Source organism: Corvus kubaryi, unplaced genomic scaffold (genome assembly GCF_017639235.1).
Source record: "Corvus kubaryi isolate FWS band 111438036 unplaced genomic scaffold, C.kubaryi_AGA036_p1.0 37398, whole genome shotgun sequence".
Taxonomy (NCBI): Eukaryota; Metazoa; Chordata; class Aves; order Passeriformes; family Corvidae; genus Corvus; species Corvus kubaryi.
This window is the reverse complement of record NW_024581137.1, coordinates 38,813,161-38,840,400: the sequence shown is the minus strand read 5'-3', so window position 1 is coordinate 38,840,400 and position 27,240 is coordinate 38,813,161. Positions and strand designations below refer to the sequence as shown.

General features: G+C 39.4%; 2 protein-coding genes across 2 annotated transcripts in view; both read right to left on the bottom strand.

Moving 5' to 3' along the window:
• The window catches only part of LOC121671335 (macrophage mannose receptor 1-like), a 48,932-nt gene extending 29,319 nt beyond the window's left edge, over window positions 1-19,613 (bottom strand). Inside the window, 3 exon segments of the mRNA XM_042042797.1 lie at window positions 974-1,375; window positions 3,200-3,285; window positions 19,585-19,613. Of these exon segments, the coding sequence (XP_041898731.1) occupies window positions 974-1,375; window positions 3,200-3,285; window positions 19,585-19,613 (517 nt within the window).
• A 749-nt stretch (window positions 19,614-20,362) lies between these two features.
• Window positions 20,363-27,240, bottom strand: part of LOC121671611 (macrophage mannose receptor 1-like) — a 32,093-nt gene continuing 25,215 nt past the window's right edge. The window contains exons 26-30 of the mRNA XM_042043598.1: window positions 26,248-26,400; window positions 25,874-25,990; window positions 24,312-24,479; window positions 22,314-22,355; window positions 20,363-21,914 (exon numbers count right to left, since the gene is read on the bottom strand). Of these exons, the coding sequence (XP_041899532.1) occupies window positions 21,676-21,914; window positions 22,314-22,355; window positions 24,312-24,479; window positions 25,874-25,990; window positions 26,248-26,400 (719 nt within the window). The 3' untranslated portion in view covers window positions 20,363-21,675. The remainder of the gene's footprint in view (window positions 21,915-22,313; window positions 22,356-24,311; window positions 24,480-25,873; window positions 25,991-26,247; window positions 26,401-27,240) is intronic.

The following is a 27,240-nucleotide window of genomic DNA, read 5'->3' as shown; positions in this document are numbered from 1 at the left end:
TACACTAAATTGGTGTTTCCGCCCGGGAACAAACCGAACCCGCGACAGTAATATATCATTAGTGAGGTCTACAATTAAGTTTCTGTCCAAGATGTTTTTACAACCTTAATAAGGTTCCAGAGTGCTACCCTAAGATACTTCTATTTCAAACAATGTTAATATTTATATAACACATGCAAGAGCAGGAACTAATATTTATAAGTCTTGATTCCTGGAAAAAAGTAAACATATACTAGACTATCTCCCTCTGGTTTTATTCCAGTGACCATTTAAGAATCTCAAACAGTGAAGAGGCTTCCCACATGCAAAGCTGAGTTCAGTGTTCAAATATCCTGTGAGGTGGCTTTTAGAGCATTCATTCTGGATGTGGGAAAGCCATTCAAAACAATCAGAATTCAGCTAATCAAAAAAGGTAATTGCACTGGTGACTATAATTATTCCATGAGCATCCTCATTTGCTGAGTCAAAAAAGCCACTCTTCCTCCACTTAAATCAGTACTTTAAGACCTTTCTCAGCTCACCCATATTGTGTTTCTTTCGTGGGGATGTAATTTCATATCCCTGTGACTGTATAAGAAACTTATCAGTGTTTATGTGCTCTGTTAATAATACAGTGACACAGGACGGTGAGCAATAGTGACTTTAGAGAATACTTATACATACTATAAGAGTAAGCATGTATATACATATACACTAATAATATATATTTATAGAATATATGGAGAGTACATGCAATACTTATAATACGTGAAATACTAATGTACTATAATACATGGACTAAAAAATAGTGTGTGTATAATACATGCTTGGACATAAATATAGCATTAAATTCAATGTTAACTACCTCAGTGCATGGATTTCCTAAAACTCTGGTGTTCATGGAAGGAGTCAGAATATCAGAGCCAAAGATCCTAAACACTCTAACACTCACAAAGGAATTAATGCAAAGGATGAAAGAATCAATTTTCTGTACCTTCATACCCCTGGGAACATAAAACATCCATGGCCCCATAGATATTCCACTTATTCTTTGCACTCAGCTCCTTCTTTAACAAAACGTTCTCATGCTCTTCGTTACCAGGACTGAAAAACAAATCTTCTCCTTGGATTGCAAGGAGGCTTTCATTTCTGCATTCCCACCACTGGAGTTCACTTTTTTGATTGCAGGGGTACAGGGTGACCATGGCCTGATCCTTCTTCAATGACACCCCCAGGCATAGTTTCAGTTTCACACTCATAAGCTGATGATCTGTGATCCACCTGAATTTTTGTGATTCATTGTCTTGATTGCAAGTGGCAGTTCTAACTGACTGTGCAATAGATGCCTCAAGACAGAGCTTGTTGAATTTATTATATAGTAAAAATGTTTCAATGTCTGTAAAACAAAACAACACATAGGAAATAGTTAATATACAATATTTGTATAGTGGATATGTGATATGATTCTGCTTCCAATTCACATGAACAAGAAGTTCATTCATATCAGATAAAAACATTATGTTTTTCAACAGGGCCCAGGGCATCATCAATTCTACTGATTAAAAATAAAGTAGACAACAGAAAAGGAATGTCATGATTATACGTCACCATACTGTGGATCAGTGGCAGGCAGCAGCAGCAGCTGAGCTGAGCACAGCTTGTTGGATGGTTTTACACCAGTCATGTGAATTCCCTCAACCACACTGATATTATGATTACCTTGTTCCAGCCTATCCCCAGATGTGTGGCCTTGTAGACGTGTGACCTCTGCAAACTTTTCTCACCCTGCCAGATCTTACAGGTTTCCTAGTGGGTACACAGCCATCTTTGCTGAGCCATTTGCCTCCCCACTCCCAAATCCACCTTTCCTTTCCTTTTCATCATATAAATGTGAGTGAACTGGCTTCTCAGGGGTCACTCTGGACTCCTCGGCCTTGCTGACCTACAAGACATGCCATCCCTACTATGAGCCATTGACTATAAAACTAGGAATGACTTTGGGAAGCCAATTGCAGTCTGAGGAAGTAGCAAGGACCAGGGAGTAGCAGCATCTGACACTTGCCAGTATGTAAAGGCAGGTAGAAGGTAGGGGGTACACCTGTACCAGAAATTGGGTCCCTAGCTCTCCAGGCAGTTTGTCTGATCATGCCTAAAGTGTTGGCCTAAAGGTAAGGGAGAAGTAGGGGAGCTAATTTCAGTCCTGCAGTGAGTTTATCGGCAGCAATTGTGAGCTGCGCCTATGAATTTTCTCTGCTGCCTTGTCTCGTACTTTGTGACCCATGCAGCTGTATTTTCTGCCAAAACTTGTAGGATTCATAATGAGTTTTGGTCCCTGATACATGTCTTGATCAGTAGGTATATAATTTAATAAAAATGTACTTAAGAGGTTAAAGACATTTCATTAAAAGCCTGCAAAACATTGAAATCAATGTAATTGATAATATGCAGTACACTGAAAATAATTATTCTGACCTCAGTCAGACCATGGTGATTTAAAAAAATACCATATACTCTGAGACAAACTGTGACAGTTTTCCTCCGGAGTTAAATAGGTGAAAGGATTTAACCTTAAATATTCAGGTCTGCAGAAGCCACCTGATTAAAACCTAGAAGAGAAGTCCAGCTAAAGGGATAACAGTTGTGTTGTCACTGCAATTCCATAAGATATTTCCTAAACTTAATCCAATTTTATTTTTTAAAAAATTATTCCATCCATTTTATCAATGCCAGTGAATTCAATGAGTCTGTTCAAAACAGCGAATAAACCCCCTTTACAGCCATCATCTGTGAATATCTTAATGTCTTACAAATATTTCCACATTTCACCACTCCTAGAGATTTTCACTGCCTGAGTTTGTTATCCATTACCCAGATACCAACAGCTCAAAAATCAGAACCCAGAAGTAAAGAATTAAATAAATTTTTTAAAAGGCATTTAAGCATAGCTCATTATTTTCTTAGGTCTGATCTTCTGGGGTTATTGACATGATAGTGCCACTATACATGAATAAAGCCTTTAAGAATTGAGTCTCTGCAACCTTCTCTAACCATTTCATTTTTCTGTGAGATCCTGCCTCTTGCCTGCCATTGAGAGGTTCCCCAACCCCAACTAATAATATACACATTGGCAGTACCACAGAACCACAATCACCCAGAAAAGCCAGAGGATTGGAAGCACTTTCATGAAAACCTTCACAGGAAGCAAGCAAGAGGCACTTACCTGCCAGCTGCAAAGCACTGTGAACGAGAGAGAGAACAACCAAGAACCTGAAAAACGTAATTGTAAATGCTGTTTCCTTTTCTTCCCTTCAGCAAAACCTGGATGGTGAGAGCTGCTGGCAATAAAGTCCTGCTGAAGAGAGGACAGCGGCTGGTTCTCCTCAGTTTTGCAGGCTGGATGGTTGGGTAAAAAGCTCTGAGTGCTAAATAAGGAAACATTCTGTCACATGCCACGTTTCAAAAAAACGAGACCACGTGCCACAGATTTTACACTCAAACAAGAATGACTTCTCGCTGAGGGCAAACCATGCTTCCTTGGGAAAGCAGGTGGTCACAAAAGTTTATATCTTACTAATTTCCCACTGTCTCTCCTGAGGAAACGTGGGGAGCTCATGGGATCAAATCAACAGTGAAACACTAAAGGGAGAAATTCGGCCTTAGCTTTTAAATCTTATATCTTACCTATGCAGAATAAAAAAATACTATCGGGAAAACACAGAAGTCTCATATTTCCATATGTGCAATAGGACAGAAGTGAATTTTAGAAGACTTAAGTGAAATTCATTCTGCAGGACATTAGAAAAATTACTGCCCTTCTACAGGAGTTTGCCATTTGCTACATTTCTACATAAGTGCAACTAGAAAACAAGCACCCAAAACTACTTGAAAAATGACTTGTTGTAAAATCAATGTTTCTTTTTCTTGTGAAGCAGGTAAATCTTGTTTGAGAGCCATATGAAAAGTCAGTCACAATTTCAGGAAATGCCACATATTGCTTTTTACCCAGATCAAGATCCTACCCAGGGCCAGCACTCAGCACTTTGTTTTCCAAACTTAAAGATGGAAACTTGAGAAAAACAGCACTCCCAATACTCCTGTCCAACCACTATAGACTGTCCCTATAACTGTATAAGGGCCTGACTTTATCACAGAAGATCTTCACAGTGGAAATATTTTGTTCTGTTTAGAAAAACTTCTAAATGGATAAAAACCAGTCTCTGATGTAAAAATATCATTTGAAGTGTAGTAACATATTTGATTGCACCTCTAGCAAAAATATATCAAGAAAATTTGTTATCCTCTCCTGTTTTTAGCCAAGATGACTGCATTTCAGAAACACAGGATTTGATCCTGCTTGTCTGCTTAGCAGAAAGACAATGAAAGAAAGGGGGTTAATTTCCTGAGAAAATATAAAGGATTAAATAAATGGAAGAAATTGAATTCTGAAATAAGAAATTACAAGGAAATGCTAGGTACAGATCTTAGGGCAAAGTTAACTGAATTTTCTTTTCCAGATGATGACAAAATATACTCATGACAAGGATAAAGTCCCAGAGGAATTCCATTTTCTTCTCAGTTGGACATTTTGCAATAACAAAGAAATAAAAAGGAAAGGATCTATTTTTTTCTGGCTCCTCAAGCCACACAAGTGCCAGCTGCAGCCTGGCAGTAAGGCAAACACTGGTTTCCCTTCAGCCAGGTTTCAGACAAGTTTTAGGGCTATCTGAACAATTGCACTGAATCCTTGATACTCCAAACACACCTGGTGTTCTTGCACCTCTCCTCCTATGGCTAGTACTGCGCTGGTTCCCACAAAGGAATACCTGCTGATCCTTGAGGCCAGACTCCAAGGGAGAGCAAAGTTAGAACAGCCAACCTAACAATGTCACTTGCACCTGACACATACCTTGGGGAGCTCTAGGCAGGAGGTGGCACTGCCTTCTTGTTCCTTTGCACTTGTGTATTGAAATTAAATCAGCTTTGTCTTATGGGCTTCTCTTCCGACTGAAGTTTTGAAGAATTTCACGTAGCAGTGTTAAATCATTAATGTAATCTCCTGGAAAGAATGCAAGTTGTGTAACATCTTAGAATGTTACACATGCTTAAATCATATTTAACAATAAATATAATTTTTTTTATGTTTGGAAGGTTGTGGATTACATAATTCAATTAAAAAAATCATGAAAACTAGCATTGAACTTTGACTTATGATAAGAGATGTTCCTTTAATACCTGCTTTGCTAATGGTCTTGGTTTATAGTTACCAGAACATCATTATATTTATTATACACTATATGCTTGCAGAGCAAGAACAAGACATAGATGTAACACTATTGCTCAAATGAGCTTTTCACTAAAATAAGAATCCTGACAATCTTCTTATCTTTCATGTTGCAGGTGCAATCAAGAAATATCAGTGATCCCATCTCAAGCAGGAATAGAGGAAACAAATTCCAGACAAAAAAATTGTCTTTATCTGATAGAGACATCTAATTTATTATTCTCCCATTTAAAATCTGTAAGTTGATATACCCCAAAACATTGTTGAGTAATGTATTCTGTTGAATGAGATGTACATTTGACACAGGAAGTCACTGGCTCATTATCAGATTCCTTCTTGAATTGTTTAGTACTAGCTCAGCCTCATTTCATTAATGATATTTAGGGACAGCAGCACCTAAACACACTGCAAGTTAACACCCCAAATCAGTGCCACTGATTTTTGATATCCATCAATAAAAATGTGCGTCATCTTCTGTGTTTGAGGTTCTTCTCCTATTTCTACTATACAAATGAAAAAGACTCTTTGTTATCTGTGCCTTTCAGAAATTGCTTTTCTTTTTGTAACTAAAATACTTTTCAATAGAGGGGAAATACTTTTCAAGTGCAAATAATGTCAAACCCCCTAATTTTTCTCCTTTAAAGGAATCCCATAATCCCAGAAAGATGCAGAGGAATTACATGACTTCCGAGGACATGCTGGAAGAACTCAGAGCACAGGAGGGAAAAACACAGAAACACATGATACAAGGTTGAGCTAGTGCCAGGGACAGTGGGAGTGAGACCTGAAAAGCCCTAGTGTGAAGGAAAAATCTCAAAGTCCATCATCCAGCATCAGCCTTAGACTTGAAAGGGAAGGTGAGACCTAAACAAGCTTTCCTTGGAGAGAAAAAGCAGCTGACTGCTTGAAAATTTCTCTTATTTTCCACAATACGGGAGTGGGGAGTTAAAATGAGAGCAGCATGCTAAAACCAGAGGGTAAACCACAGAGCCAAAGTCATCACCACCCTGATAAATATCAGAGTGAGCAGCAGGAGTTCAGCAGCTCTCAGCCCTTTTATTTCCTGTGATGGGGCCACAGGGGACACATTCAGGGGATGGAAGAGTCCCCCATCTAGGAGATTGCACCAAGGGTGCACATCACAGCTGCAGATGTTGCATAGGCCTGCCTGATGACACAAGCATCTGAACCTCAGTATCTTGGCTGAGGTGCAGCAGACCAACATATGCACCGTGACTGCTGGTTTACAGATACACTCATCAACCTTTTGAACTACCCTTTAACTGCTTCTTGGTAACTGAGCCTCAGCAATCACTGGAAATAATCAAGATGCATTTTTGAACTATTGTTTCAATAATGGATAGTGTAAGAAAAAAATAATTAGGCCAGCCATACTTCCTGGATGACAGTAATTTTAAAAATAACTGGAAAAATGCCTGTTCTTAATATTTTCTCTGTGATTAGTCTTTGTTTTCTTCCTTTGCTTTATCACTGTTTCCTTTTTTATTAAAAAAAAAAAAGTATACCACTTTCCAGAAAGTTTTGCTTCAAAATATTTCCCATGGGCAAACACTTCAAGGAGCATCTGGACAATGGTTTTAGTCATATGGTGTAGTGTTCAGGGAATTGTCCTTGATTATCCTTAAGGATCCTTTCCAACTGAAGGTATTCTATGATTCTGTGTTAATTTTCTTAAGATTTTATGTACTTTTCTCTTTGTAAAATTCCCTGTGAAATCTAAATGACACGTTTGACTTGAATACCTTAGAGAAGCATGCTGAAGCAGGAAAGTTGGCAGAAAAATGTATTTAAAACATTTTCTTCCCCCACTACTTGTGGATTGGTGAGGTCCAGAACATGATTTTAAATATCGGTAACAAGAGTGTGTGAAAAATTCCATGTCTGAAAAACGTCCTAATGCCCAATACAGATTCATGGCCTGATCTATCTGTCAATCCCTGGGGGGGGAGACACGTGGTGACTGAAGTTTCTTTGCATCCACTGGCAAAGACACTGGAGTTCTTCCTCTCCTCACAAACCTTCCAACTGCAATTGTATCAAACCTATTTTCTGAAAGAGGAAGGAAATTTCATAATTAACAGTACAGAAGGAGATACAGAGAGCAGATATTCACATGGACTGTTACCAAAGGAATCTCTTAACTACAAAACTATAAAAATATCTGTGGGGCTTGGTTTCTTTCTTTGTTTTTTTTTTTTCCTGGTAAGTTACACACACTGGTTCAAATAAAACAGCAAAAGGAGTTCTGTAAATAGCTGTAAGGGCTGGCTTTAGTCTGAAATAGTTTCCAGATTTCCTTTTTATAAAGGGCATCTAAATATCTCACAACTCTTCTAGGCATAGTCTGAGCATTGTAACATCACTGCAGTGCATTTTCTTCTTTTTTATTTCTTTTTATGGTTTGAATTTATAACTCTATAGGAGCAGAAAATGATTTGCCTAAGGCTCAGTCATCAGTTCAGTTTACTGACTTCTCAGGACTGTCTAACACTGAAACTATCACCTTACTTAGCCTGAACATGCCCTGGGCACACTCTGTCGGTCTCACCATTTGTGCAGAACTGCCTGTTTTGGAGAGAAAGGCACCTATCTGATAATTCCCTAAATTAATCCATATTTAGGCAGATAGTCATCCGAGCTTGTAAAGAGCTACAAGGGTGATGGTCATGGATGGGATTTATAGTTCAGATGCCATTTTCAAGACAAGTTTTGTTTGCCTAGTTAGTGCTGACAATACAAACCACACATGCTGCAGGGAGCCGAGGCCAGGGCTCCATGTCTGCACCAGCCCAGCCACCAGCCATGGGCATCCAGAGAGATCACCCTCCCCCACGACTCTTCTCTCTCTTCTCTCACATACTCCTTGCTCTATGGACACAGAAAAGGGGTGGGGAATGATCTCACCTGAGGCAAACCAGGCGCCTGTCAGAGACTGAAAATAGTTCATGCCTCAAACATTGATATAAAGTTTTGCTCATTATAAAGAAGCTACAACTGAAGAAGCTTCCAAGAGTGGGACTTTTAACTGAAAGTCAAACTGCTGATTAGATAAAGGGAAACCTATTGTTCAATCATCTCATGCTGAGGGAAAGATATGCATCCACAAAAGGCCAAAGCCACCAGCTGCAACTATCCCCAGTTGAGTTTGGGGTGGGGGGAGAGCACAGCTCACAGAAGCCAGGTTTACACAGACTGCCCCCAACCGAGGGGGGAGGAGGAGGTTTTGGGTGCATGGTGTAACCTCTGGTGAGAGGCAATAAACACCCATCCTCTGTTACACAAACTGGCCCAGCTGTGGAACCCCCAACCCCACAGGGCACATCCACGGGACTTTCACGTGAGAGGATTTGCCCTCCAGGACTGCACGTGATGCAACAGACCCAGAGTCTGCTGTGAGAGACTGCCCCCCACCCCAGGGGGACATGGCTGGACATGCCCACCCAGCCTGAGCATGTACACCCATGGGACTCTGTGCCTTCTGGGGCAACCTTCACCACCGAGAGACCAGCTGGAGAGGATCATTGAGGCACCAGTGGGACCCACAGAGCAGTGATATTCTTTAATTCTGTCTCTGTAACTCTTTGTGCCCCCACCTATTTTCTACTTCTTTCTTTCTTTCTCTCTCTCTCTCTCTCAAACTTACTATCAAATAAAACTCTTACTATTGTCACTGACATATGGTCTCGTTTGCACCTTAATTTGGGCAGAGTCATTTCTAACAACCTTAAAACTGGATCATAACAGCACCACATTTAGGAACTTTGAAAGGCTTGGATTCAGCTTCCTTTACCCGTGCCAGTACTCCACAATACTTTGACTGTTGTGAACAGGACAGTCAGTAAACTGCAGCCACTGCTAGCACTGAGTAACCACATTAAAAAATACTTCATCAGAGGAGAGCACTACCCAAATCTGTCCCAATTTTGAACACATACAGGAACAGAACACAATTAAAGGTTAATGTCTCTGTTCCCAGCTCTGCCCTTGCTCAACCCATCAGGTGCTCCTCCCTTCCAGTCAAATCATGTATCCTCTAATTTTTGCATCTGCACAAAATTATAATGTTGTGAAGTCTATAAGACATCTAGAAAAATGTTTTCAGTTCTTCAGATACGTTGCCAGTACACTGCACTAAAAACTGCCAAGATGATCTGAACTGTCTCTAGAAAGCTGGTGAGCCTTGGTCAAAGCTTCAGATTCAAGTCAGAGCCAGCTCCCAGCTAAAGGACTATCCAAGGCCACATTCTCTGCAGCCAATGTCATGATTTTTCCAGTTACTGCTTTTCTCTAAATATTCATCTAAGTAGGTATATCATCCATCAAAGCACACTTTTTTTGGATGCTGTTCATATCACTGCATGTACAGAGTACTCTTAATTTAGCTGATTTTCCATGTTATGAAGCCAATGTTTAAATTGAGTTGGGGCTCCTGCCCCCATTTTCAATAATTTCACACTTTTTCTTGGCAGTGTCTTAGTCTATCACACTTAAGTCTATTCTGGAAAGCTTCAGTGCAGAATACATTTTTCTTCTCATTTCACATGAGGAAGTGTCACTGCACTCAGGAGCCTAATGCTTTGTACCAAAACATAGCATGTTTAAAGCCTGCTCTTCATTTCCACAGCATTTTGTCAGACATTCATTAGGAGGCATGGAAACAATGGAAGATAAGGAAATATTTGCAAGATCATTTCCTATACCATGAACATTGTTTAGTTCACTCAAATTTTGTCCAACTCTGCAGAAAACAACAGGATAGATTAAAGATGAAAACTGAATGTGATGTTCGGGCTACAAGAACACCCCATAAATTACTTTTTTCTTTTTAAAGCAGATTGATTTGGTTATTCTTAACTCTTAGAGACAAGCTGGAATACTTGGAGAAATTTTAAATTCTCAGTTAACACTGGGGGAAACTAGGTGAGGTTTGAAAATATCAAAATACCAAGGAATTATAAGTCAGGCAGACTAACTTGAATTCCTAGAAAAGTAGTGGAAAATCAGTACTATTTGCTAATCATGAGAAGATGACTAGTGAATAAGGAATCACAGTCCTAAAAAAACCCCAGTAATTAGTAGCTTATATTGAGTTGGTAGGTGTACTGACAAGGGTTTTATGGAAAGCTTTGGCACTATTCTGTATGTTAACAGCTCAAATAATGGGAAAGTGTAATAATAAATCATTTAAACTTTGTGTCATGGTATAAGCCCAGCTGGTAACTAGGCACCATTAATTATTTTAAATTAAATAGTACTCAGGAGAAGGCAATACTGCAGGGTTGTCTACTCAGTAAATGAGTGTAGGTGTGTGTCCTTCACCCATGACAGTGAGCACTTCCTCAAAGGGATTTCTAGGTCCAGTTTGGCCTGTCCAGCATTCCAGGGACCATTCCCACTAAGCAGGTTGAACACAGCCATTCCCAGCCTGTTCTGGAGCAACCAAGAGCTACTTCAGCCCAGCTGTCCTGAGGAGCCAGCAATACTGCAAGGTACTCCAACATTATTAGTACAGAAGCTTTAACAAGGCTGCCCAGGAGAGGTGAAATCATGGTTGCTGTTGGAAACATTAAAAGAGGTGTTGGATCTTACAGCAGTTGATCAGTTTTAGCTGACACTGCTTTTGGGCAGGACCTTTTCAGTTCCCTATTTCTATTATGTATATGATTATAGGTTCCTGTTCACAGGATATATAAAATTCTAAAACCTTTAAGCTTTAAATTACATCACGCCTTCTATTGTTTGCTTTAGCATTTGAAGAAAGAAATTGCATTTGCCCTTCTCTTTCAGTGGCATTCAGAGCCATAGAGAACATGCTTATTCAAGCATCTTTGAAATCCTTCCTAAATTGAAAATAAGATACTTTGAAGCTGTAGAACATGAAGTGATGTATTGTTTCACAATATAGTTAGTGTGACGTGGAAGTGTCACATTCCAGTGAGATAACACAGTGTGTCTGTGTAATGAAGATTTATATAATATCTGTTTTTATGAGACTGAAGCAAAATGCAAGGGAAGAACTTGATAGTTACAACATGACAACAGATTTGCACAATGCTATGTCTTAGGAATTATAATAGTTGTTTTTGCAATTGCCTTGCTGAACTTCCCATTTTGAGTATCTCTGAGGAAGGATGCTCCCATGTGTGGCATCATCACCGATTTCCCTGTACAAGCCAGGTGAAGCATCTTCTGTGCTTTTTTTCTCCTCTGCTGCTCTGTCTGTTCACACAGACAGGAGTGATATGAAGGAAGAGACCGGATCCATGTCTGCTCCTCCATGGCAATTTGCTTTTGCAGAGACCAGTAGTGGGCACTCATGGAGGGACCCTGCACATCGGTCTCAGGATGAAGAGATTGAGAAAATCAGTCAATTACAGGGTTTAAGGTACTAACAAGAAGCAGAGTACTGAGAGGTAGATAGAAATCTCAAAAGAGAATCTGATACTGGGAGACAATATAAGTGACTGCAGGATGACAAACAGGTACCCACAGCCACTCAGAAATATGAAGATAATAGTTGCTTTTAGCTCCTATTTCTTTACTTTCTTTTCACAATTGATTTATTTATATTGTTCGATTGTTGTGGTTTTATTTCACACTTACAATATAATTAATTTCTTGAAGAATTGGGACCCCAATTTCTTGAAACCTCATATCTGGTTTGGACCTTGATTTGGAATGCAACTTTTACTACATACTGGAAACACTCATCTACTTGACCATGGGAGCTGAATATATGGGAGCATCAACTGAGCTTTCTGAGTGGGTTAATGTAGTAATCACAGCCACAGGAAGAGACTCGGGGTGAGTATATGATATAAGACATTGTCCAGAGAAAGGGCCAGTGAATTATAATGAGTTAAGATACACACATTTTGAAATTAATATTGTTTATAAGCATCTCAGTTGTTAAACTAACAAAACAAAAATCTGTATTAAATACTCAGTAGACTCTGCATTTGACAATGGTGCCAAAAGGTAACCCTCTGTTTGTGACACCCTGATAGCAAGCCTAGTACTCACCATGCCCTGAACAATCTCGCTGCCATGCCAGATACAGCTTCACTGCCAGGCGGCTCTGAGTAAAATGTCACACAGCAATTGGGGAATCTGCACTTCCACATCTGTAGTCTTGTTAAGGACTCCACTCAGTGGTAGATAAAAGATGCTGCATCTCTAAAGTGCAGCAGCATGTCAGAGAAGCTGCTTGTGGTCCACATGCCAGAGCCATCAACCCGAGCTGGCCTGAGATCACCTCACTCCTGTCTGCAGCCAAAGCCTTGTGCCCAGGCTGACCTGCTTCAAAGAGCAAGAAAGGTGCCAAAGATTCTCGTGTTCTGTCCTTGCACCTGCTCTGCCTCTGAAGAGGCTGGGAATGTCTGTGACTGGTCTCATGGGCATCCCAGAGCTACAGCAAAGTCACTCACTCGCTAATGAAGAGCAGACAGACAGCTTTCCCTGAACACAGTAAAAATCATGAGAATATTTCAAAGCATAGAGTAAGGAATTCCTTTCTTTCACGACCATCTCTTTCGCTCTGTCAGCAGTTGCAGGACTTTTCCTAAAGCATTACCAGTGATACAGGACCTTTAGTTCAAAATAGGCTGAGTCTTCCAAATTTCTTTCTTTCTTACTCTTTATCAATCACTATACTTAATAGTCACACCAACATGAATGTGGCTTTTCATTTCAGGCATTTTTACATATGAAAATGTGTGTGGACTATTTACACCACTGTTTAGAAGACATACAGTCCTGCAGTTTCTGGGCATGTACACTTCCTGATGAAGTCCAAATAGTGGGGCACAGAGTGGCAGCAGGAAGCATCCAAAGACCAAAATGAAGAATGAACTGCATAAAGAATATAGAGTAACTGGCTTGAGATATTAAATGCAAAATTGATATTAAATCCAAAATTCTTAAGGAAGAAAAAACTGATCAGAGAAAATTTCTTTTAATGGAAGTAATAGTAAAAGATAATGCGCACACAGATCTACCATTCTTCTTCACAGGAAGGGTTGAACCTATATTTTAGTTCTCTGAACTAAGCCATAATAGTCTATCACTAGTCTATTTACAAAAGATAAGTGTATTTTTCTTCAGAGCTGTTTCTTTTAGAAGTCATCAGTTCAAAAATCATGAGTCAAGCTGTGTTGGCATGAGAACAGCAATAGAATGTCTTTAACTATGAGGGAAAAAACAGTATGTCTCTTCAAGTAAACCAAATCTCTGCCCTCTGCTGTACAAACAATTAGAAAGTCTTTTCACATTTTGACACTCTGCATGTTACACTACACCGCCCTAATTTGTTCTCTCCATGGACCATTTAATAGGATGAACTAGTCAGAAAAGAAATTAAAATTTTGAACTTTAAAAAAAACCACAGAAGATGACTCATGTCACAAATTGTCTTGATGTATATGAAATAGCAGAACATCCAAAGGGATTAAATAGGAAAAAAAAATAAATAAGCCTTTGATGAAAAAATAGTGTATTTTTTCCAAGAAATACCACAATAATATATTCTTTCACTGCTGGATTTCTGGAGGCATATGTATAGAGAAAAGTTTTGTAACAGTATACACTGAGTCTATTAGCTAGCCTGTTGATAGTTGCCTATGTGGATTTTTTGTTTCCTTTTCCATGCAAATCAGAGCAAATCATCTTACATTTATCACACATTAAAATTTGTTTATTTGAGGACTTACTCTGCAGTTGCTAGAAAAAATTCAAACCCAAGGTAAATTGCATGCCAGTTTCCATATACAGACAAATTCAAAACTTCTACATCTGGCAGGAAATCCCAGAGCTGCAAATGTTGACGCCAAAGAGAGGTAAATAAAGAGTCACCCCTTGACGTTTGTCAGCTGTTGTGCTCTCCATTAAACACCTGCTTTTGGACACCAGCAGGGATAGGATTCTGGGTTAAATTGACTTTCAATATGACCTAGTAGAGTTGTTTTTAAGTTTTGATTAAAAAACCAAATTTACTGACTTAATTCAAGCAGACATCCCTGTCAATCCCATTGTGTAGGTTTGACTGGACTCTACAGGGATCCCGGTGGTCATTGCTGGAGAAAGCCTCTCACAGAACACGTGTCCTGTGCACACTTTCCATCAGTCCTTTCTGCTGTTGTCACTTCAGGACACTCTACAGATGCCATTTCAAGCATCCTTCAATAAGGTTTAGAAATCTATTCAGAATATTGGAATTTTTCCAAGTGTATTTAAAAACGATGCTGGATAGGACTGCTGGGTTCTGACAATAAATTGAACTTGATACCTGACTTTAAACTGTATAAAAATATGCAGCATTAAGACTAATTTCAGTGTATATTGTTTTCAAAACATCTACCCCCCAACTTCTCTGATTACTAACTTTATATGGTCTTTACAGGATCTTGACAGATACCAAGAACTAACTGAAATTCAGGCAGGACCTTCAAATGTGAAATTTTTGGTCATAAGTGACTTCTTCCTTTTGCTCTCGGCACTGTAATTAACGCCTAAGATAAAATCTAAGGGTTTTGATTAGCCAAAGCCACCTAATCAGCTACACTAGTCTCACAAACCCAAGGCAAAAAACCTGAACTTGCTGCTGGCACTTGCCATTTCCAATAATGTTTTGAGCAGCCTGGGCTACATTATCATCCCTTCCCCACTGTTATTTGCAGTAGGTTATGGCCCTCTGTCCCAGGCAGCCGGGATTTTGGTCTCTACCCCAGTAGGAGCTCCTCTGGCCCAGGTCTTGTGTCCTTTGTCAAATGCTTATCAAGAGCAGGATCAAAGAGCCACTCTGATTTACTTGGATCCAAGAGCCTATTTTGTGGCCACCTACAGCTGGAAAGTAGAGCCTATCCCTTCATATTTTTTTTATTTGGTATGTCAGGGGGTGCTACAGGGACATGATGGCTGTGACTCAGTAGTTCTGGAGCATGTCTTCCTCTTGCTGCTTTTGGGACAGTTCCTGTCACTGCTCTAAGCAGGCCTGGCAAGGGACAGTGATATCAGTCCAATTTTGGGCAGGGATGAGGACAGCAGAGAGAATAAACCACAGTTTTTGAGCTGTAGTATCTGATTTGACACCACAAAATAACATTGATGGAGGGTGCCCGTGGTGTGCTTTGATCTCATATTAATGGAAAGCTTAAGCCTGCCATGGGTGTAGCACTGACCATATGGCCACCAGTCATGTAGCCAGGACAGGGGTGCTGCTTCCTAAGGTGGTGGGCCTGTCTCTTCCCTGCCTTTGCCACATTTTCTGCTTTAGCTCATCAAAAGTTCTTAATCCTGTACACAACCACTGACCATGGAATTACAGAATAGTTCACACAGAAAGGGAGTTCTGAATGTCATTTAGGTGAATGCCTTGCTCAAAGCAGGACCTTAAAGATATTCACTCTTTTAAACATTGCTCAGGACCTTTTCTAGATGGGTTTTGAGTATTTCCACAACCAAGAATGACGTTTCCACAGAAAAATGTATCTATGTTGAACATGCTAAACGTGAGAACAGGCAGAAAGTGTTTACAAAATTTACTCTGAATGACTCTTTAGTTGTTTGAACTATCAAACACCATATGAATAGTTGAAGAAAAGAGCAACTTATGACTATTTGAAGTTATAAGAATATATTACATTTCTGGAATCAAAATGATTATACTAGGCAGTGAAATTTCAGTCAAATTATAAAAGTGCACAAGAAGCACTGGAAAATTGTTAAAGGAAGAAAATTCATAGACTGTGGTTTTCTCTTGTGATTCTTTAGGTGAACACAAATGGCTTTCAAGCAAAATTTAAGGATTTCATTCCTTTTTATCTTGCTTCCTCATTTGTTTAAAATCCCTTCTTGATTTGTGTCACTATGCTAAGTTTCTAGATCATTGAATTTCACATATTCAGTGGAGTAATTATAATGTAGCCATTTCTTTGTGGCATAATCAATTCCCTTTCATTTGTAATCCCACTAAGAATGAACAGTTTCACTGTTACGTGCACTGAATGAACCTGCTTTGACAAATAAACAGTCAAGGAGATAAATGGTCTCTTCCAGACTTTTGTTATCTTTGCAACATGTGGAGATTGCATATTTCTAATTTCCCATTTCCAGTTAAAATTTTGTTGCAAACAGACTTAACTCTGAATAGACCCTAAATTTTGTGTACTTTTAAATGCATCATTAAGTCAACGTACCCAGCAAACTGTGCCTTTGACAGAAGCTTACTTTCAAAAGCAGCCTGACAAGCATGACCGTCTCATGTGGTAGCTCTGAAATCAAAAGTACTATTACTAGGATAAAAGACTGCTGTTCCCACTGCCCAGAAACAAACAAACAAAAATTTTCTGGCAACATGAGTGGAGGAGAAATCCTTGTGCTGCTGGGAGATGTGTAATCAAGCTTTATTTTTACTATTCCATTTGCCCTTTGACAGATTATTTACCCCCCTCACTCCTCCCACTAATTACAGGCCAATATACCTTTTCTTTTGCCTGTTGTTCTTGCTTCCCAACACCCACTGAGAGTGGATCCCATCGTGGCCAGATCCAGCACGTTGAATTATCAGCACCTTTTCTTCAAACTGAACATGTTCCAGGACACCAGGGGGTGTTTTTTCTCTAACAAGTTGTTTAAAAACAAATGTCTCCACTTTCCACAGTATCTTTGCAGAGAAAGTGCTTGCTGTAAGCTTTCTCTCAGTGGCTTCTTGGGTTGCAAAACAGCCCACGCAGTTCCTCTGTAGCACTCTAGCAGAAACCTCTTCCTTTCCATTGCCCCAGAGGCTTCCCCACAGGTCCACTTTCTGTTCCTCTTAGGAAAACCCCGGGTTCCCTCCCATCCTCTGCACTCCAGCAAGATGCTCTAAAGCATCACCCCCACCCTGTGCACACTCACCACTCTCAAGAAAGAAACCATCTCCTCATCTTTCTAGATGGCTCTGCCCTGTGAAAGACAGCAGCAGCCAGGGCAAGGTAGAGAGACGGCCTGCCTTCTTCCCTGGTCCTCAGCTGTGGCCTTTGCAAAGAACACAAGAATACCCAGGCAAACAGGAGCAAACATACAAATATCTTACATACTCCAGCCCTTCCTCATCCACACACACACTCTCTTTCCTGGTCTGAATGGTGCTCCTGAGGCAACAGTTCACTTGGGGTACTTCAGCTTTTTTTCTTGATTCTCATACACAAAGCATATTCAACCTTCTGTTCCTTCCCCCCCAACCAGGAGTCCTATCCTCCTGCACTTCTCCCTGCAGCATCTGCATTTCCCAGACCTCTGCTTTGCCATGCTCAGCCTTGCCTCTCTCTCCTAGGGATGGTCAGCACTTCTGGCTCAATTCAAACTCCTTCATTTCTACTTTGACCTTTCCCTCCAGTCTCCTTCGTTTGGACACTTCTCATTGTATTTTTGTTTGCCATCCTCTTACCAACCTCCATCAATGCTTCTCACTGCACAAACCCTTATTCCTCCAATTACTGAATATTATTCCCTCCTATGTCTGGAACCTCTATGTCATCATTTGCCTCTTCTGGTGGACCACAAAACAACTGCAAGTCCTCCATATATATTCCTGATTATCAACTATAAAGCAAAATTATGTCAGTCAGTTCTTAAAGTAGGTGAGATGGATTTCATCTAGATGTCTTGATCAAGAGGCTGGGTAAAAAGCCAGTATAATGGTTGCACTGTATGCATTCTCCAAAAATGAGAGCAAATATTTCCTCAGAGGAACCAGAACCACTAACCACATCCTTGGTTAAAACACTAACCAAGTTCTTCAAAAGATTGTATAACATATACTGAAGAGTTGTGCCTAGCAAAAACTTGTGCGCAGAGAGCTGGATATGTCAGATAAGGACACAGCTGAGAAGAGACAAAATGAACACTAACTCTTCCTCTGTCCGGATACGGTGACATCAGGACAACTTTATGCTTATGGAGCAGTTTACACCTTTCCTATTGACCCCGGAAAATCTGGCTCTTGCCCATTGGTATCCGGCCTGAAGGCGCTAGTTAATTTCACAACTATCTATCTATTCTCTTTGTATTTATAGAACTTCCTTACATTTTGCTCCAAATTACTCTTCACTTCCTTTTTCAGTCCCATAGTTTCAGAAACTTAAATGACAAAGTAAAGACTTGTAGTTCAACCGCTTCTTTTTAGAATTCTGTTTAGCTAGGGGGCTGAATCTAATAGGTATGGATACTGATACTAGCAAACTTTCACTGTAAATTTGTTTTCTTTTGGAGGAGGAGGAGGATGTTCCATTCTTTGTACATCTGTCTGCTATGGCTCTGTAACTGTCTGACTATGCAGAAAGTTACAATGTTGAATTTTTCCATTGCTTTTCCTTCCTTAAAAACAGTTACTACTTCTTACATTGTAGTAAGCTCAAGTAGAGAATCAATGCATGTTTCATGCATGTTACAGGCTAGGGATAAAATGAAAATAGTGAGAAAAGGCAGGACATTCTCTCTAAAATGCCACCCTAACATAGAGAAAGCAGGGGCAAGCAACTGAGAAAGTAGGTGTCAACATCTTGCCTATGTAGAGAGGCATTTTATAAATGCTCTTTTGTTGCGCGTAAGACCAAATCCAGAATCTATGTGGAAGCAGGACAAGTTGACAAATCATGGTTCCCACACTTCTATTTACGGTAGTGTAACACTGAAGGTTCCTAGGCCGGGTAGAAAGATTGCTTTTACCACTAAACTGTAAGTGTCCAAGCATCCTGATGAATATCTTTCCTACCTCCACACAAATAGTCTTTACACTAGGTACTGATCTCTCTTGTCTGATGAGCATTCTTGGGGTTGGGCTATTAGGAAGGATTTGGTATGAAATACAGTGGCAATGGCAGCTTTCCTTCAGGAATCTAGCTGCAGGAGACTAATTTGGAATAAAAATTCTACAAGTAAACATTAAGTTTGAGAAGAAAATCCATCATACTAGGATGTATGGAAAACCAAAGTTTCTTGAAAATTCCCATTTCACTGATAGGGAAGAAATGCAGATCATAAACTGCATTTCTTAAAATAAGTTGTTCTGTTTGCTGGGGCTTTTTTCTAACAAGCTGTTATTAAGAATAGAATGAACCTCTCTCATAATCAGGATCAAATAAATATTCACATGGCACATTCACTTCTTCACAAAGTCCACGCACAGACAATCACCAATAGTGTTTGGAGCAATATTCTGAAACTAATGCCAGCTGTACTCTCAGTTTCAAAGAGCCATACTGGCACTCCAGGGAATTCTCAGGAGATGTCTGGACAGTTCCTCAGAAGGTCTTACTCTTCATTACCGGACATCAGCCGCTGCTGTCTCTGACATGATCCAAGATCAAGTCCTCTCTCTGCTGATGTTCGTGGGCACTAGAAACCCTGTACAGACCCAGTGAACTCTGGATTCCGTTCTCACAAATGCAACAGGACTGCTAAAGCTTATCAGTCCTTGGAAACTTTCACTAATTAACTTCTCATTAGGCAAATTTTCTGGGTTTGGCCACTTCTTTATCCAAAACTATGCATCCTGTGGAACCAACGCAGACAAGTCAGACAGAAGGATTCTTTATGGAAGGTGTTACAAGAGTGGATTAAACCTTTTTAATCTGCACACTGTTGCTGGCATCTCAGCTGAAATACCTTATCTACTGTGCAGTGTGCTGTCAGAAGGACCTACATACCACAATGCAGGGTCTGGAAGGGAACAGCAGAAGGGATTAGAGATCTAGAAGGTGTAGCCAGTGAAATGCAAAAAGAAGAGCTGGTGTTGCTCTCAGAAAATATTGAGAGGAGATATGAAAGAGCTACCAATATATAAAATCCATCTCAGAAACTACTAGAGCAGAACAGCACATAAGTAGTCTTAAACTACAACATTTTCATTAGAAAATTATTAGAGTAAACTTTCAAATGTTATGGATAAAGAAGCAATGAGACACATTTTCACAGGTTGGTAAAGACCATTTAAGAACATGCTAGACTAGGAATAGTGGATGTTCATTTGTTTATAAAAATTTAAGAGACCCATCCGCTATTTACTGTTATGATACATTGTTTTGTTTAGGAAGAGGCACACACTTTTACTTAGAATCAGCCTTTTAATTCCCATTTAGTGAACAAATGCAGAAGAAAAACTTTTTTACATGTATTTCATACACACACAAAATATTTTAACTTAAACACAATTAAAATCTGTCAAAAGATTGAAATATCAAAAAGTATCAAATTAAATAAGGACATTCACTGCACTAAAACTTTTGAGCCATTTGGTTGTTTGCATTTGGCATAAAATACACTTGGAAAGTGAAAACAAAAAACACTTGTATGTGAGCCTATTTTAGGGTTTATGAAGCCTGAAAATATACCAGTAGACCAGTATGAGATGCAGTGCCATCAGCTCCAACATGATGGAAATCTAGAATGAGGCTCAAAGGTTTAAAACAGGCTTGGACAGGGAAAATTTGGTTAGAAATTAGAAAAGACTTTCTAATGGTAAGTTTCATCAGGCTTTGAAAAAATGGCCTAAAAGTTTATGAAATCTACACTGGCATTGGAGATATCAAGAATACTTTTTATGTAAATGTTCAGGTGTGAATTAAGTATAATTCCTCTTTCCTTCCCACCCTTTTGCAGCATCCTTTGAGATCCCTATTTGACTGTTTAAATGATAAACCACTATTATTCACAATACATTCCCACCTCTCATCATAGTTGATCTTTCAATGCATATGCTACAGAACTACAGCAGAAAAAATTGACTTTACACTTCGCTTTCCATCTGTCATAAACAGAGGAGCAAATTATGTTAATTCTGATATTACGGGCAACACAAATGTTTTCTGTGGTACCACAGTAGCAAAAAGAAGATGTGGACCCACAGCACTGGAGCAGGTTGCCTGGCTGAGGCTGGGACCTGGTCCTGCTTCAAACAGGGATCTGCACCAGGTGAGCTTGGACATCCTGTCCAACCTGTGCAATTCTGCCAGTGTGTGCTGGAGATCAACAGGACTTTTTCAGGATACCTACAGGTCTGGATATACTTTTTGTGACATGCTAAGGACCATATTCTCACAACTGAATATGGTGAACACAGTTCTTATGCCTAAAGATGATGATGGATGCACAGAGACTGGAGCTTCCCAAGTGTCAACTTACACAACATAGCTCCAGGTCCATGTGAAAGCTCAACAACCTTCCCAGGTACTACAGTTTGTGAGCAGATCTCTGCATCTTCCTTGCATGTTTGCTTGTTCCTGCTAGTACAGAAAGCAAGAAGCACCCTATGCAAAATTAAGTAGAATTTCCATAGGAGAAAATTGCTTTCCTTAAGAATTCTCATATGCGAACACTTTCAATTATTTTCAAAATCAGGCTCAAGATTACCCAGCCTATTAAACTGCTGCCCGCTCATTTTCTTCAATATTGGTCACGAGACAATTTGATTCACAAGTTCCAATGTCACCACGGTATATGGCATTGTCAAACCCAGCTGTAAACATTTGTTGATCACGTCTTCTTTTATAGAAACAGTACAATGTGAGGCCAGTGCCAGCTAGCAGAAGGAAGATCAGTATAAAAATCATCCCACCTAAACTTCTTGACGATGAAGCAGCAGCTTTGTTTTGTGATGCTGTGGAAGACAAAACAGAAAAATTGCTACAAATGCCCAGAGACTGCTGTTGCATACAACAAATATCTCCCTAGGCAAGCAACCCAGTAAAAACAAAAGTACTGAACAATCATAATTGTAGTTAAAATTGATGCATGTTTCAGGTAGATAATGCATAATATGGCTTAATCTGTTCTAAGGAGCATTAGATTGTACTACATATACAACTTGTAAGGAAAAAATAGACATCCAATTTGAGGGAAGTGTTCTCATTTTAAGCAGCTTTAAAATAAAATAATCTGTGACAGTTAAATGTGTATTCAAATGAAACTTTTCTGGAGGAAATTCCACTTGTAAATAATGAATGCCTATAAACCTATTGAAATTTCTGTTTAATGGGCTTAAAAGAAACCAACTTACCATTATTGACAAGTGAATCATGGGTTGGCTCAACTTCAGCAACTTTAAAATTAAAAAATATGTACATTATACAGTTTGAAAGCAACTGTTCAATAAAACAAATACTGCATACATAATTTTTCATTTGTGTTCATAAGAAATTTTAAATAATCATAGAATCATAGATTGGTTTGGGTTGGAAAGAACTTTAAAGATCATCTAGTTCCAACCGCCCTGCCTTGGACAGGTTGCTCACAAGCCCCTTCCAGAGACCAGGTTGCTCACAAGCCCCTATCCAATCTGGTGGTCTTGAACATTTCCAGGGCTGGGGCATCCACAGCTACTCTGAACAACCTGTTCCAGTCCCTCACCATGTTCATAGTAAAGGATTTCTTCCCAATATATAATCTAAACCTACTCATTTTCATTTTGAAGCCCCTGGTCTTGTCATTACATGCCCTTGGAAGAAGTGCCTCTCCAGCTCTTTTGTGGGCCCCCATTAGGTACTGGAAAGTGCTACAAGGTCTTCCTGGAGTCTTCTCTACTCCAGACTAAACAATCCCATCTCTCCCAGCCTGTGCTCATGTGGGAAATGCTCCAGCCCTCAGATCATCTTCATAGTCCTTCTCTGAACCGGGTTGAGTAGGCTATTTTAAAAGTAGGTTATTTTAAAAGGTTTAAAAACAACCCAGTTGAGTCTTTCTTATGCTGGGGGCCCCAGAGCTAAAAAAATACGGGGACATGAAAAAATATACAAAAATATGTTTTGACAATTGAAGCTTAATCCATCAAATATACTTGCTAAAAACACTTGGAAAAGAAGAAAACCCCAAGACTAACTGTCATCTCTCTATTCATTGCTTTGATCACCCTTTTTTTAAAGTAGATGGTGCTCAAAGTTTTTACTCTTCTGCGGTGTAAAGCTTAACACTTCACACTAAACAACTCCATTTTTTACACCTGTGAAAATGAAAAGCACAGTTGTACTTAACAGCTCTCTAGCTGTATTTTAATTCCTTTTCTTCCCTCCATTGTTTGGGGGGTATGATTCAGTTAATTGTTTGCAGGGCTGACTGGCTGGGCACTACAAAGTTCACAGATGACTCCATTGCCAACTTGCCAACATGTGAAGATCCAGAGTCAGGATTGGTTCTCCACTACATTGATTACATTTGTGTGGTGGATCTGTTTGCTAGCGCCAAATGTGACCTATTTTGAAGTGTCTCTTAGCTGGTGTGTGCAAACCCAGCTGGGTCTGTGCACATACAGTGACCCATGACAGCTGCATGTGTGCGGATTTACATCCTTCATGTTTTATGCAGCACTGCTGTGCACACAAGCAGGACTCACCTCAGCCTGCGACACTCAGATTCCTCATGGGTTGTCATCCAAAAAAAACACATGGCCACAAGTAACCATTACAAATTAAGCATACCATGCTGCTTGGTTGTCCTGGAATGTCTTGCTGTGCCTCTGTCAGCAGAGAAATGAATTGGGCCCCACTTCCCACCCTTGCTTGATGCTTTTTGCTTGCTTGTTCAGCAGATCCCAGCATACCTCACTGTGGTGGTACTGTCCCCATCAGCAGCACCTACCTTCTCTCTGCAGGAGCTCAGTGACTTTGTACTGCTTCCCCTCAGCTTACCTATCAGGAGAGTACCTGCCTTTCTGCTCAGCACTCTCTAGTTTAATCATCTATTCATCATCTACTGCTCCTTGCACTCTAACCATAATGTCTATGAATGATGTCTGCACTCTCAACAGATGATATGTTCTTCCCTACCCCACGGTCCAGTAAATGCCCAGAAATCAATGCTTTTAAACTGAGGGAACAGTGACTCCGGTTATTCTCCAATATTATTTCTCACCATCTTTAACAGAAATTACTCTTGGCTTTGATTCAGATGCACGTGCATCACCATCAATGCATAAAGTGTACCCAGTGCCTAAACAGTTTGGCCTGATGTATATTAACCACTACTTTTAAAATAACCCAATGCACAGAAATTCAGAACTTACTTTTGGGGATTTTGCAAATAAAATTCTGGTCAACAGAGCAGTAATAGGTCCTCCAGGTTCCACTTGAGACATCCATGTCAACACAGTGTTCATCAAAAAGTACTGTAGGCTCTCCTTTCTCCCAGTTGACATATTCTACTGCACTTCTGTCCATCCATATCCATTCTCCTAAAATCAAATATATTACCTAGTGAGTGAATGGAGAATAACTTCTAGTCTACAAGTCACAATGACAGATCAGATCTGGGATTTTTTAATTGATTAAGTTGGTATCACAGAGCACCTATTTCTCACTCTAGAGCACTAATTTCTCATTCTTTTAACAGCCAGAGCTATTCAGGTGGGAGTGTACCAAATGCAAATGCTCACAAAGTTAACTTCATTAGCGTTCATGGCTGTCAGTGATGTAAGGAACACCTGTCCAGCTACTCAAAGACCTTTAGCTGAAGCCTGTGCCCAGGACTGTGCCTGGGAGCCTTAAGAAAAGCAAAGCACCTGTACAAGCCAGTATCAGCAGTGCAAGCACACACAACACTCAGGAGATTTTTTTTTATGTGTACATTCAAGGTCAGCAACTAACTACTTTATTAGAGCTGGATTAATCAATTATCTTTGCAAATTGAATCAGTTCTCTCTTTAATCATCTCATCTCCTGCTGACTGTCAAGCATCTCCCATCAAGTCTCATAATAGCCATCTTCTCTCCCTCAGGGTGTGCTTTCATGCCAGCATATCCCGGTATATCCAGCTGCCTCAGTGCCACCTCCTCTGTCCCTCCCCTGCAGCTGGAATTCCCTCCTGCCCCTCTTGCACAGGTGGCACTGCAGGGGACAGGTGAGGAACAAGTCACTGCTTTTGTACTGCTCATTTTCAGCTAGAACAGATAAACCTGGCCCACCATTGCTGGTGGTGAAGCAGAAGTTGGAGCCCAGTCTAGACTCGCTCTGGAGGTTAACCCTCAAAGTCTGCCAAGAAAAACTGGTTTCAGAATTACAACGATATAGAATACAGCTTCAAATTTGCAATTACAGCAGTTAAAAAAAAAACCAAAACAACCACACTAAATATATTTGGATTAAAATGAAAGGTTCCACCAAAAATGTATGGAAAAAACCACTGAAATTTAGATTAATAAGTTTTTCTCAGCAGCTCATATGAGATTTTATGCCCTGTGTTGTCTAGAAATGAATTTTAATTTAATTGAATTAAGCATTTAATGATATTTTGCTTAAAATACTACAGTGGTTAAATGTCAAGTAATTTGAGTTAAAAAAGGCGATAAGAAACATTCCTTGTCAACTACTGCAGTGTTAAGCTAAAGCCTTTTACAGACAAATATACTCTAATTGCAATAAAGATACAGAAAGCATAGACCTCTTGGTTGTTTACGTTTTACGTATTTCAGCTGAAAATTTACTAAATATTCATTAGTTATTTTTTCCCTGATTATTTATTAAATATTTAGCATATTGGTATTATTATTTAGTATGTTAGTAGTGCTTAATATTCACTCTGTTTATTTAGTATCTCTTTTAATCTCAGTATGCACTGTGAAATATTTACCATCAATATTTTTGAACAATCCTATCCAAAACTTTCTGAAGTCACTTGCAAGTGGAGACAAGTACAGTAAGAGAAAATTCATTTCAGCCGAATCTTCTATGGAAACCAGAGAAGCACCTAAAAACATCAGTTAAATATTATATACAACTTCAGTGAGATTTTTCATTATAAATTAATTATCTCAGTAAAAAATCATTGCATGCTTCATGATCAGCATTGCCATATAGTAAAAATGCTTGATAATAAATTTAAATCAGGTGTCACTTATAATTGATACACACATACACACATCACAGATTATCATTTGGTTCTGGATTAAAAAGCCAAACACACAAACAACCTGTAAAATATCCTAATAAAAAAAGGGCACTTACCCATTTGAATACACATCATGGAAGCATCAGGCCAGCTTTCCTCAGAAGTGGTGTGAACATAGTAACAATGCCCACGGAAGGGAATCCAGGATCTACCACGCTTCGGTTCAGGACACTTCCCAGGAAGCTGCGGTGGTTCACTAGGGATTAACTCTATTAAGAACACACACAGGTTTCAGTGGAGTCTAAAAGCCACTGCTGCACCACACATCTGCTCTACAAATATGACATGTATTCCAGGAAAAGGAATATCTTATAGACTTAACTAATGATAAAGTATTGAATTAAGCATGACAAACTAGTAATAAACTATTCTGGTTGGAGCTGGTTCTCCAGTCTGCTTAAAGGAGGCTTACACCAGTCTAACTGCAATTGTCTTCAACATGGCAATTTTTACCTAAAATTTGTGAAACAGAATGAGGAATGAGTCAGCATACATGAGGGATCTCGACACCACAAGCCTGTGGCTTGTGTCTAGCCTGTTTCTAGAAAGGTCAGTCAGAGAAGTTGTCTGTGCCTGCCCCTGTACATCATACATCCTAATCAATGTAAAAGCAGAATTTATAGCCTATTGCATCACCTGATTAAAGCCAAAATGGACCTTAAATGTGTACAAAATTTGTTGTGAAATATGGTGCAGAAATTATAAATTTCTTATATAATTTGAAACGTATGAAAATTGCATGCAATATTTGAGTGCTAAAGTATTTGAGCAGAAGCAACAAACAAATTAATTGATTTGGCTGATACACTGACAGAAGTTTCTTAATTCACAATATTTCAAAAGATACTCTTAAATATAAAAGTGTATCATATACGTTTATATATTTATATAATATATTTATAGTTAGGCTATATTTATATATATATTTATATTTTAAACTATATTTATAGTTAGGCTAAAGTTGACCGATTCTGTAGTTCTTGACAAACAAGGATGCAAAAAAACCACTATGGCATGTGGCATGAAATATTGCAGCTGTCCTTATGATG